This window comes from Micrasema longulum, unplaced genomic scaffold, assembly GCF_059751315.1.
Source record: "Micrasema longulum isolate JH-2025_06_02 unplaced genomic scaffold, ASM5975131v1 h1tg000097l, whole genome shotgun sequence".
Taxonomy (NCBI): domain Eukaryota; kingdom Metazoa; phylum Arthropoda; class Insecta; order Trichoptera; family Brachycentridae; genus Micrasema; species Micrasema longulum.
Window position 1 is genome coordinate 1,217,284 of NW_028277303.1, and position 13,571 is coordinate 1,230,854.

The 13,571-nt window shown below is 28.9% G+C and overlaps 1 protein-coding gene across 1 annotated transcript in view; it reads right to left on the bottom strand.

The window, feature by feature from the left end:
• Positions 1–13,571, bottom strand: part of bma (SCY1-like protein bma) — a 287,477-nt gene that overhangs the window by 14,720 nt on the left and 259,186 nt on the right. Inside the window, exon 9 of the mRNA XM_088235846.1 lies at positions 8,822–8,952. Within this exon, the coding sequence (XP_088091972.1) occupies positions 8,822–8,952 (131 nt within the window). The remainder of the gene's footprint in view (positions 1–8,821; positions 8,953–13,571) is intronic.

The window sequence follows — 13,571 nt, forward strand, 5'->3', positions numbered from 1 at the left end:
ATCTAAAGCACTTAAATTTTCTTATAGTACTTAAGAGCAGAGATTTATATCTAGTAGATCTACCATGACCAAATTAGTTTATTATACTAATTATTTTCTTAATAATATGGACAACCGATTCCTAGTTGATTTAATCTACTCGGATTTTATTAAAGCCTTCGATAAAGTTGATCATAAAGTTCTACTACAAAAAAATAATCTAATTGGCATAAGCGGTGATTTTTATAGATGGATGTGTTTTTACATTGAAAATAGATGATAAGTGACAAAAAACCAGCTGGATACTAATCCAACTGGTTTTCTGTCACTTCTAGCGTACCCCAAGGTTTAATTCTAAATTTGTACTTTTTGCCGACGATAGTAAAATGTTTATGAAAACAAATTATATGAGGACTGAAATCTCTTACATACTGATTTGAACCGCCTCTCAGATTATTGCCCCATCTTACCCTTAGTATACAAAAATTATAAACACTTTGTTTTGTTTTTGTTTTTCAAAAAAAAAGAAATATTGGCGTTTTTATAATTTACACAAATATTTCAATTTTGGTGGCCATTAACTAACTCACTATTAGAAAATGGAAATCAAGTTATGGTAGAGTGGGGTTTGAACCTCGGGCCTCTGGCCTGTGAGTCCGCAACACTAGCCACGGGACCACAACCCGATTTAACTTTGAATTTCCAATATGCTCTAATAAATCAAATTGTACCCAGAAAGAACGCTATAAGAGACTTGGGAACAGTTTTAGATTCCAAGCTTGTATTCGATATTTACTTAAGTGAAATAATTAATAAGGCATATAAAATGCTTCGTTTTTTTATTGCGAATGTCTAAATACTTCAAAAATATCAAAACATTTACACTGGTTTATAACACATATATGACAAGTCAGTTGGAGTATGCTTCTTTATATGGAATCCCCAATATAAGGTTTACATTAATAACCTAGAAAGGATACAGAAATTTAAAAAAATTAAAAAATACAAATCTGATTGTACTCCAAATGCAATTCAAACTCTGGAGTACAAAACACCGATTGCAGATTGATTATTTATATTTATACTTGTGAAGAATGTCATAGATTGCCCTATACTTACAAGTTCTTTAGACTATCTTGTGACCAACAGGACAAGACTTTAAACTGCATTCAATTTGTCAATACCCAGGACAAATTCAAGAAATAATGATTTTTTTCTTTCTTTTCATTATTACAATACCGTTCTCTCCGGTCACGTAGACATTTTTCATCTCTTCCATACTAAATATAGAAGATTCCTTATAGGTGTTTATAATACGACTGTAATATATGAGTACGTCATTAAAAATGTATATTCATGTTTATGTTTTTTACCGTCTTCAATATTTTCAAATAAGATGTTTTCATTCATTATTTTAAAAATATACTTGTAAATGTACTTATTTATTATACATGTTCCCAATAAGGGAACATTATTCTGTATAAAAACCTCATGGAGCATAGGGCACTGCATTGGCACACCAATCGCAGCGTATCTTGATTGTTTTATTATATGAAGGTAGGATGATAAGTCTCACGCTTCAGGTGACAGTCCAGGGACTATGAAATTATTTTTGTGTAAAAACACCCATTTGAATAAATATTTCATATCAACCATGTCGGGAATCGAACCTGAGACCTCTTGCACGGTAGGCAAACGCACTGACAATTAAACTGACTTTTAATTTACTATTCCTTTCATTTACTTTATTTTTATTATTTATTATGGGTATATGTCATTTACCAGGAACAAAAAGTCGATATTCTTTACCTATAATTTTAATAACATAAATATTTTAAACAAAAACATCTGCAGTGATTTAGGAGTCATTTTGGACAGAAAAATTATTTTCAACACGCATATTGAAGCTATTTTATCAAAATCATATAAAATGTTAGGCTTTCTAATGAGAGTATGTAAACCATTCAAAATTTCAAGCACTGCCATGGTACTATATACCTCATTAGCCAGAAGTCACGTAGAATACGTCTCATGGAATCCCCAATATAACATTAACATAAACTTAATAAATAATGTACAAAATAATTTTCTTAAATACGTGCAATATAAATTCCCTAGCTCCAATAATCTAAACTTCCCTTGCTTTCACGAAAGGCGCATGATTGGGGATCTACGGTTTATCTATAAATTACGTAACAATCGGACCGATTGTGCTGATTTGCTGGCTAAAATCAATTTTAACTAGACATTAGCAACGACAAATGCAAAACCAGAGCAGCTCCTTATTCTCTACTAGGAAGAGCTTTTAGTAATGATTCAAAATTTGATATGTACGATGTACGACGACAAAATGTATGATCTTGACTTATTAAACGACTCAGCACTCTGCTACAAACGGAAGCTGAGTATCATTCACAATAATAATATTTAGCCTCTTTTTGAAAAAGAAATATGTAAAACAAACACCACATTTCACACAAATCACTTGATAAATCACACTATTTATTCAAAACTATGGTGATACCAACATAAATGGAGTCACGTGTTAAACATATTCTCGTCAAATTTTTCTGTCCTGTTCAGAAACTATATTATATATTGTGTTGTGTACGTAATTAGCGCTGTATTAGGTTTATGTTTTTTTTTGTAATAATATCACTGTAATTATACCAATGTAGCACTGTGTGCAAAACAATAAAATAACTTAAAATAAAAATTATAAAAACAAATACAATTTTTTTTGCAGTTTCTGAATAAGTAACTTTTCTTAATTTTAAAATAATTGTAATTTTACTGCTGGGTTATCACAATGTATACACTTGATTAAGAACTTACATGGTCGTGGAAAATATATGAATTATATGTAAAAACTGATGTTTTTTTCCAAAGAAATAAATAAATGAGCAATAAATGAATAACGATTCACAAAGTTACTAAGAATTTCGTTTAGCGAATATTAAGTAAACGAAACTAGCCATTAAGATTATGAGAACCAAATTAATATATTATCGGTAATACCTTTTAAGAAATAATAACTGTAATGTCAGATGTGCTGAAATTAACAGTAGGTATATTATACCAAGTATATATGTATGTATTGTATAATAAACGTGTACATATAGGAATAATATACCTACTGTAAACTTCATCCCATCTTACATTACTTCTAAGAAGTTTTAATGGAGCAGTCATAAAATAACAAATTGTAAAAATGTAGTCATAAAGTTTACCTGCTAAATTGAAAATAAAATAAGGGGGAAATATATTCTTTAAATCAGTATGAACAACATCCAAAAACCAGCTAATTGTATTACCTAAATTAATTATTTATTAAGATGTTTCTTCATATTCAAGGCTAAGTTAAAAGAAGTCAACAAATTTAAATATATATTTTTTAATAGAAATATTAGCGTTCTTATAATTAACCTAAATATTTCAATATTGCCGGCCATTTTCGACGAGTTGTAAATAACTCACTATTAGAAAATGAAAATCAATTCGGGGTAGAGTGGGGTTCGAACCTCGGATCTCTGATCCGCGAGTCCGCAACGGGATCCCAAAAATGTTTGTCAATATTTGTAAATAACTGCTTATGTACTTTTTTACCTATGTAAAAAAAATACATTAAAATTTCGATAAGCGGTCATAAACAAATGTTTACTAACATCAATTGATGTTTGATCTTGGTAAAAGTCTGAATTTCGTCATAGGTATAAAATAAAGCATCAATGAAAATAAGATTTAATTTTGATTTTATAACACATTAAAAGACTAGTTCTACGATTGCTGTTCAACTTTAAATCAAAAAGTATAAGAAAGTTAACTAAGAAAAAAAAATAATTGTCAAACTATATGAGAAAATAATTTCACACTAAATGATGTGCAAATATCAATCATCTCAGAAATAAATACATCAACACAGTATTATTAACTAGAATATCGGAATATGCGCGAAGCTACAGTAAAATCTAGTAAGAAATTGACAGTTAAAATCCTTTCTTATCAGGCTGTTACAAGTAAACTGTTAAATATTCTGTTCAAATACGTTTAACTGTTGACAAAAACTCAAATACAGTGGTCAAACCCGAAACCGCCAACATCAATGAGGACGAATACTCGTAATATAGTGGAAAAGTAAATTAATTTACCTTTCTCTGAAAATAAACACGCCAGTTAGTCAAGTTCGTATGAAGCGGAGCGTCAACTTAGCAACACACTGTAGGCATTTGCAAACATATTTAGTTATTCTATTTGCTGATAAACCAAATAAATGGCGTGAGCATATTATCAGGATAATTTTAATTAAAATGAATATAATGCAGATTTACTAAGACATCGTGTTGGCAGATAAACTCGGTTGATTATCACAATCAGATAAAACATATTAAACGCCCGAGACACGTTTGATTCTTGATGATTGCAAGTTGATCAATTTAATGCCTTCCTTCCTAAGCGGAGGTTGAACAATTATCTATTTCCACAATTCAATTTATATCGAACCTTATCAATAATTTTTTTTTATGTAAATTTGTTACAACAGAGAACGAAAAACATTTTTGGGAAGGAAATATGGAAGTCTAGGCATTTACAGGGCTTATGATCTGTAATTGGCTGGTTTGAGTGGCTACTTTACACACTGTTTAACATTATTGGCTCAGCCAGATCCCACGTGATAAAGGTTTCAACTCTTTTACTTCATGAAAGTCAACAGATGGAAGAGTTGAGGAAATGTGGATGTTTAAACAAGCAGATTTGTGAATGTTACAGAGTATGTAAAGTGGCCACTCAAACCAGCCAACGACAGGTTATAAGCCCTGTAAATGCCTAGACTTCCTAAGTTCTTCTCAAAAAAAAATTCGATTTCTTTTGCAACAAATTTAAATATTAATAACTCTCTAGGGAGAAAATTCAGCCAGCCTGCAAGCATTTGGACATACTCAAAACATTTTTGAAAAATATTTATCTTTACCTATATATTAGGTCTCTTGTATAATATTTTCGTAAATACTAGCGACGCACTGTTTCGTTTCATACAAGTGAGACGAGAAAAATTCTAAGAGCTCTTGAAACCTACTTGTATGAAGTATAAGTATTTCATCCGGCCATGACGAAAAGTTGCGTTAAATCTGATTTTTTATTGTTTTTTTAATGTATTTTTATTCACAGAAACAAACAAATTCAATTCTCAAGTAATTGATTTTTTATCTAAAATTTATTAATTACATAAACACGGCCATAATCTTGCTTCGACAATCTCTTGCCTGAAAATCGAGTATGTAGTGTTTAAAAAATATTTAAAAATCATAATGCTTGGTTTAAAAAAAAAAAAAGGAAATTTATTCAATTATATTAGTAATTGTATTTTCGTATTACACAACATTAAAAAAAAAAGATGATTTGTCCATTCACAAAAAAACAAACACAAATTTAATTATGTTTCAATTGAAACTGATTTATTGATAAACCCTTATGGATTACATTGATTTTTTTTCTTATTTTCATCCTATTGTAAATGATAAAACAACGTTGTGACATCTTTTGTAAAGGTTGTTTGAGTCTTTTGTTTAGTTTTGTCTGGTAGTTTATTGTATCATTTCAGTTCCTGGTTTATTAGTCTTGACTGTCTTGTCTCGTTTTAGAATGTTGTATATGATATTGTTTTAATATTCTCCTATTTAACTACAAAGTGTTAGTTCTTTATCTACAATTACATCAAATTAAAATATGAGAATTAACTATAGCGCGTACCTTTAAAGTAATCTCTAATTTTTCTGATCAAAAAACTCAAATTACAACCTTGACCGTAGCGCGACAAGCGGATGAATGCAACTTAGTTATTACAGATAAATATAAAGATGCAATAATTAATAAACGCATGAATAAGTCATAACAATTAAGCATGCATTTGTCAATCTTGGAATTCTTCAATGACGTCATCGTCGAAAAATTCTGAAGTGAATTTATAGTGTCTAGCTTTTATATACAGCGACTACATATGCATCGTGGATCGCGTAGCAGAAGTGAAGTGGCAATGGGCAGAAAATGTTGCGAGACAAGATCTCACAAGATGGATCCCTAAAATTTTAAGACGGAGACCTTGGGAAAAAGAAACGAGGCGTCGGAATATCGTCTGACGACATAGCTGCTGTAGGGGGCAAAAATTGGCTGCAAGTAGCAACCGACCGAGAAAAATGGAAGGATATTGAAGAGGTCTATATCCAGCAGTGGAGGACAGAAGGCTGAAGAAGAAGAAGAAGAAGAAGAAGCTCGCATGAAGCAAAACTGTGTATGACGTCACGAGCTAGCCGCAGTTCCCAAATTTGTTTATTTCCTTCAAAGTAGGTAATCTGTATATAAAAGACGAAATCATTGCTTTCCTTTTGAATGTTTATTATCCTATTAAGTTTTGAAAAATTTAAAAATCAAATATATTGGGTAGCATTCAATAATTGAACGTAATTATACAGAGAGCAGCCAGCCATAGAAAAGTGAAAATGAGATAATAGCACTTATGTAAAAAAAGTGAATATACAAATCTACCCGACAGTTAGAATGTTTTTGACTGTAACAAATGATAAACAATAAAAACATTGTTTTTTTTATATGACAAACAAGAATCTTATTATGTAATTGACCAGTTTTAATGATTTTAAAAGAACGGTAAGATTTTTCTAGTGTTGTGGATGTTTTCTGCAAATAGAAAAATTCCATCTTTGTAATCGACACCCTTTTCAGAAGGTGAATTAATACAAATATTTGTGTGAAAGCGGTCTCGCTGTTTTTAACAGAACATAGAATTGACCTTACTGCACCCGATAACATCAATATCTCATTTTTTCAAAATTGTAGACTGCATTCTGCATAACTACGTTAAATTGTACAATTATATCTAGAGTAATGGTATTATTGCTATGGATAATACTTATAAAGCGTTATTTTCATAATATATAACGACAATGGCGCTTGGTAAAAAGCAGTACCTACCTGTACTTAATAGTAAATTTAATTATTAGTATGAACAAAACCTGACATATGGTTCTCGTATATTACTTACTGACCAGCAAATACCGGAAATCGATTTTCTTTTTTTAATATCATATAATTTTTCAAGTTTCAAATATGTTTATGTCACTAAAAAGTATTAAGTGCAAACTTAGATTGCATGAAACATACCGTAGGCGGTATGTTTCAATATTATTAGTAACAATTATTTGTTTATAAATAAGTGCAAAAATGTGTACGTACCACGAACCGAATTTTGTTATTTACAATAAAATAAACAAAACAACGTTGTTTTTTTCCTACTTTTTTTTTATTTTTCCACCTACCGGTTTCAAAGCTTTTTTATCAGGGTAAACATGAATTCTATCGTATTTTATTCGATTAATATGGCGCTTTGAAGGAAACTAATAAATCAAGTCTTTTTGTCTTGTAAGGATGGGAAGCGCGAAGAAGCTTGTATAGCTTTGAAACCGGTCGGTGGAAAAAATTTAAAATAAGTGGTTGAATTATTTTTTTTTATATATAATTTTATTATAATGAATAACCACATGCTACAAAAAAATATATTTTAAGAAAATATACTGATACAACGAAGATTTTATATATTATGTATCTAGTACATAATAACGAAAACAAGGGAATGAAAATATTATGTTTTTTTAGAGTAATTAACACATTTTAAAACTTTACAGACAATATTGTAAAACATTTTCAACAGCTTTTGTGTTTTGTAAAGAAACAAATGTTATTTTTAATTACTAAAATTTAATTAAATTACACAGCTTTCGTTGTCCTAATTTGGAATAAATTAATATGATTGCAATTATAGAGTAATTTTCTTGGCGGGTATAATAATATGGCACACCACTGTAAATAATTAATTAACAGATTGCCGTAAATAATAAGTAACTAGGCGAAAATATTAAATACAAGAGATACACAATTGATTAAAATACCATTACTGTAAAAAAACTGTTTAAATGAAGCGATTTGCTATTTGCAAATATTTGTTGGGTGAAACGTCGTTTATTTTTATTCTCTGACAAAGTGTATTACTTGACAATTATTGCCTCGTTTGTTTTGTAGCCTCCGAAGAACGAATAACAAGTAGAATTTCGCAGTATTTTACATCGCAAAACTTTTTCCCGAGCACGCTTTTGATACTGAAATCAGACCCAAATTACAAAACTTTTTTCCCCATTTGCAACGAATAATATAAATAATGTAGATATTGACTTAAAATACTTTCATTAGAAGTTAGCGGCAACTAATTACCAAAAATATACGTTTCACGCAACTAAAAAAAAAGAGTGAAATTTTATTTATCGAATAACAATTTCCATTATAAAAAAAATAAGGTATATTTTTTATTGTGTCATTTAAAAAATATTTATCAGAGAAATAAATGCATATTATTTTCCGAATAAAACGGGTGAATTTTCTGGTTTTAATGTTTTATCTTCGTAATATACCTATCTAATACTAAAAAAATCAATCCTGTAACATTAAAAAACATTATTTTGAGTACGTCTAAATCTTCGTGAACACCTGGATTAAATCGTATCCTAAATTTATCAAGGTTAATACATATTTTAACAATTCTAGGCATTAAGAAAGTTTGTGAAGTTGAAAACATGGAAGAATTTGAAAAGACGGAAAATTTCAAATAAATAAATAATGATGAGTGTTACACGGAGCATGAGAAATGAGCACGGTTGCCAGAACTTCCATATTCTGATGTCTAGCGATCTTTTTTATTTTAAGTAAAAAAACAAATATTTGCGAACTTAAATATTTTTGTTTTATTTAATCGATAAATAAATCAAAACAACATATTTACCCATAATATTTTATCATCGAGAGGAGTTGTGAAGTAGGACGAGGATTACTGTCCCGTGACATGAGCCTCGTAACAGCTTCCTGGATCCCGGCCGGAATACGAGGCAAGATCAGGTGAACCTGGTCGTCCAACTGAAAATGACCAAACCAGAAAATTAATAAAAAAATCTGTATACTAAACGAATCGTCAGGTTCACGCGGAAGTTGAGAATTAACAACTTTCACGAAAGCTCGTTTTCAACGAAGAACAGTAGAAATTAATTTCTGTTAACAGAAGACAAAAAATTCAAAAATAAAATACATAACATAAATTTACTGCACAAACTAAATAAATTATTGTTATTTGAATTTTCGGTTAAATATATCATTTTGAGAACTGAAATTTTTGTATCTGTTTATTTATTTTATCTGTTGAAAGATGGCAAAAGATGACATTTTATATAAATCTTGAAAGTTAGCTTTGATGGCCTTTGAAAAATCCAAATTTTAGTTTACAAGCCTAATTCTACGGTCATTAAACATCCTAGTATTATAATTTAACTAAAATATTCCACAAAAAGGACACATTATGTTTAGCCATCTTTCAACGAGTAAAGGTATTTTTATACCGTTTGACAAATAAATCATCCACTTAAGTGGAATTTCACGAAGTGTACCAGTGAAAAATGTTTTTCATAGTGGTTTAAACCACGTGAAAACACGTATTAGATATACAACGTGCTCTTAGTTATTTATCAAGATTGAGAGTTTAAACCTATTTGAAAAACAAAAAAAAAATGCTGTTTTGTAATGTTGAGTTATTGCAGATTCTTGACTTTCAGATGGTATTTTAAGTATGCGAGGGCAGAAATACTCGTCAAAACACCCCATTTAATTCCAGGCATTCCTCGACGAATCTTTGCGCACACCCTTAGGTACTATATAAACACATATTGCAAATACACTACAAATCTTCATATATTTCACACGCGTTATGAGAAATTTAAAAGGCACTTCATATTCATTCTATTTTTGTATTTTGAATTTTTTGCTCAACAACAGGCAGGGAAGCTCATTACTGAGGCAAATCCCAACACAGAGTTTCTTTACCTTTCAGAACTTCTTTACCATTAACATTTTAATAAAACAAACATCTCATTGTGTGCGGTACTGCTTTATCTTTTTTTGCTATTCAAATATATGTATAAGCGCATGAACATTTGTTACTTTGTATGATAGGATATTTACGGCATTGAAATATTAAAATATATTAATAATATAAATATTGAAATTAAACGAAATAATTGGGCACTAAAATCAGAACTTTGTTTTTTTAAACTGCTTCATGATAAAATAAAATGCTCCAATTATATGAAACATAAGTATTATCGACAAAACCAAGAAATGAGTTCTGCGTTGACTTGGACATGGAGACAAAATGGACGGCAAAAGAATGGCTAAACATTTATAAAGCGAATTTCGATGGATGTAGAAAACAAAGAAGACCGAGAAATACATGGCTTGACCAAATCCAACAAATGCCTGAATATTAACATTCTGTGATAATTCCGATTTTATCCTTAAATCAATAGTTGGTAAAACATATATTTAAAAATATTATGTCCCTAATAATATTTTAAGAATAATTTATTTGTCACTTTCATTATAATTTGTAAGATACGCTATAGCCTCATAGGCTTTTTTTAGTAAACCTTGTTCAGAACTTTCAAAATTCAAAATTCAATTATCAAATTATTTATTTAAAAAAAAAAATGGTTCTGTCAGCGATACGATATTTCAATATCCTTATTGTATGAATCTATAAATATTTTATCCGTTAGAACTTTATTATGGTCCAAGCTGGTTTCTCAGCATGCGTCTCTCTCTGAATATAGAAATAAATTGAAGCAAGTATATAATACTCGGTTCACTAGTGTAGATGGACTAGTTCTCCCTAAATTCAATAATAAATACGGGAAAAGAACATTAAAGTACAATATACCAAAAATATATAATATGCTCCCGTTAAATATAAAACAAAAAAACTTATCAGGCTCAAGAGAATGACGTATGCTGAAAATCTGGCTTTTAGAACGTGGTTTTTCGTATTGATTTTTTTTTGTGTTTTTCTTTTTTATTTGGACAATTTTTTGTCTTTTTACGTGTAACATATTTTCGATGCACATAGGCATACTAAGAGCGTATTAAGAGTTTTTATATGTTGTAGAATTTAAGAGATAAGATTATGTATACATATTAGAACTTAACTATAAGCACCTGCCGACGAACAGCATTTTATGCAATTCAGCAGGACTTGATAATTTGTGTATAAATTGTTGCATTTTTTGGATAAATAAATAAAAAATATGTCAAAAGTCGAAATAATCTACGCGTGTACACGCGAAGAGGTATGTGTAAATGAATTTTTGATTGCCCAAAAACAATTAGTAAAATTATACAACAAAAACTTAGAATTTACCCTTCAAATTTAGTTTTTAACGTACGAGACGCATCTTTAATTGATGACATCATTAAAAAAGCACATACTATACAAACATTCAAGGAAAAAACTAGACATTAAAAATTAAAATTCGATAAAATATGACATTTACTTTTAAGGAACCTGTTTTAGATAGTAAAAATGAAATTTAAGTAAAATATAATATATACTATATAAATAAATAAAAAAGATATAAAACTAATTATCTCCCTTAACACAAGTTTTTACTTTATCAGAGATATAGACGCGTAATTATTCATTATGCATGTATAAACCATTAGTAAGTTAATGCTTATTTTGTAAACATTTTATTTCAATAAATAAAAAAAATGTAGAAGAGACAATATATGTGTGCAAAGACATACTCAGATGGGGCTATATTCTTTCGGATGATGGTTTATTTGTTTTTATATGTAATAAACGTATAATCATTTTATAATTTATGTTTTTGTTTTAGGTAAAGCAAAATACTGTAAAGCTGTTTCGTAGAAAAAATGGAATATTTTTTACATCGTTATAAAGAGGCGATTTCATCACTACTTGTGAAAAAAACATAAATAAATTCGAATCAATAGTCAATATAGACACAACAATACGAAAACCAAATAAATATTGACATTTATATTTCCCTATTTTTTCCTTATCCCATTTTTAGCTTTTCCCGTGTGTACAATAATGTTATAGTCACTTGTGTAATTGGAGCAGTATAATTACATTTATAATACGCATTTCTTTAGTTACGCTATATTGCACATGTCACGTTCTGTGAAAAAAAAAGGATTTGTAAAGAATAATGTTTTCGTAGATGAAATAAAATATCAAACCAAGAACCAGTCAAAAAATAATCTCATTTAAAAAAAAAAAAAAAAATATCAGTGTTACATGTTTTTTTTGTTAAAATAACAGCTATTGTTTCTGAAGAGAATCTCTCCCGTCGACGGGTGATGTTTTGTATTACTCGTCGATGGGAGGAGTTCTCTCCCTAAACTACAGATGTTTTCTTTTAATAGAATAATCGATAAAAATTCAATCAATAAAAAAAAGTAGAATGGCATGTAAAAATTAGTTCAAACTCCTATTCTAATGTTTGTAAATAAAAATAATGTTTCATGAATTATTGTTATAAACATTAAGAATAGTAAAGCTGTTTTTTTTGTGAGTATCCGATAGTTATATAATTTCTTTTTTTTACTACCAAAATACATCTCAAGAAATTAAAGAAAAAAATAAGTTTTGTATTTCTGATGTTGCATTCACAATATTTTTTAATTAAAATCATTACTGAATAAAATTTGCGTCTTTTCCAAAAGTTTGGAAATTTATTCAGCCGATCTTAATTAGTCCTTTGTTTAAGACGTTTCTCAACTAACTTATGAATATTTTTTTATAAACCTTGGAAAGCAATTCATTAGGGATAAATTAAAGTATCGTCAGTTCTCAATATCCCTTTATTAACATTTTTTACCCAACAGTTTTGTAAGATTTTTTTTTTCTGTTACATATTTTCGATATGTACATATTTATATATCCCTTTTCATAGTATTATTATTTTTTGACAATCTACAGAATTAAGGGATAATAATATATCCACGTATTAGATTTTATTTATAAGCACCTTTTGACGAGCTACAGCTATGCAATTCAATAGGAATAGTTTTTTTTTGTATATGAATAAATAAATACTTTAAATAACAAATACATTTTACCTCGTGCAATTTTTTTTTTCTGTATTTACAAAAAACAAAATTGTTCCTAAAAGTTATTTTAATTAAACATGGTGTAGATCTACTAATAATTAAATATGTAAACGTTGCATTTTTTATGTTTAACCCTTCATAGGATACAAAATTTTTTGTTGATTTACGTCTTGCAAATTTAATCAAATGTGTTATTTTTTAAGATAATAAACGTATTACATTTGAAAAAACTGCGTGGCATACTGAACTACTAGTAAACGTTATAAAGATACTTTTGTGACATCAGAATAATTAATTATATGAAATATTAGAAAATAAATACCTCAATTTTGGGGACAAGTGTATGTTCCATTTTGTTCTAAGTGTTCTATAAAGTTTATCATATAAATTAAAGACGAGTAATACTTTAATCTACAAATTTGGAATATCCAGTGACCTGTTTCATCGCTTTCGTGATATCTTCGAGACTGGTATCTTTATTAAGGAGTTCAATGTATTTATAGAAAACAGAGGTAAGGATACATTATTCAAAATTAGATGAAAGTAAATTAAATAAAGTTATTTTTATCTTAAGG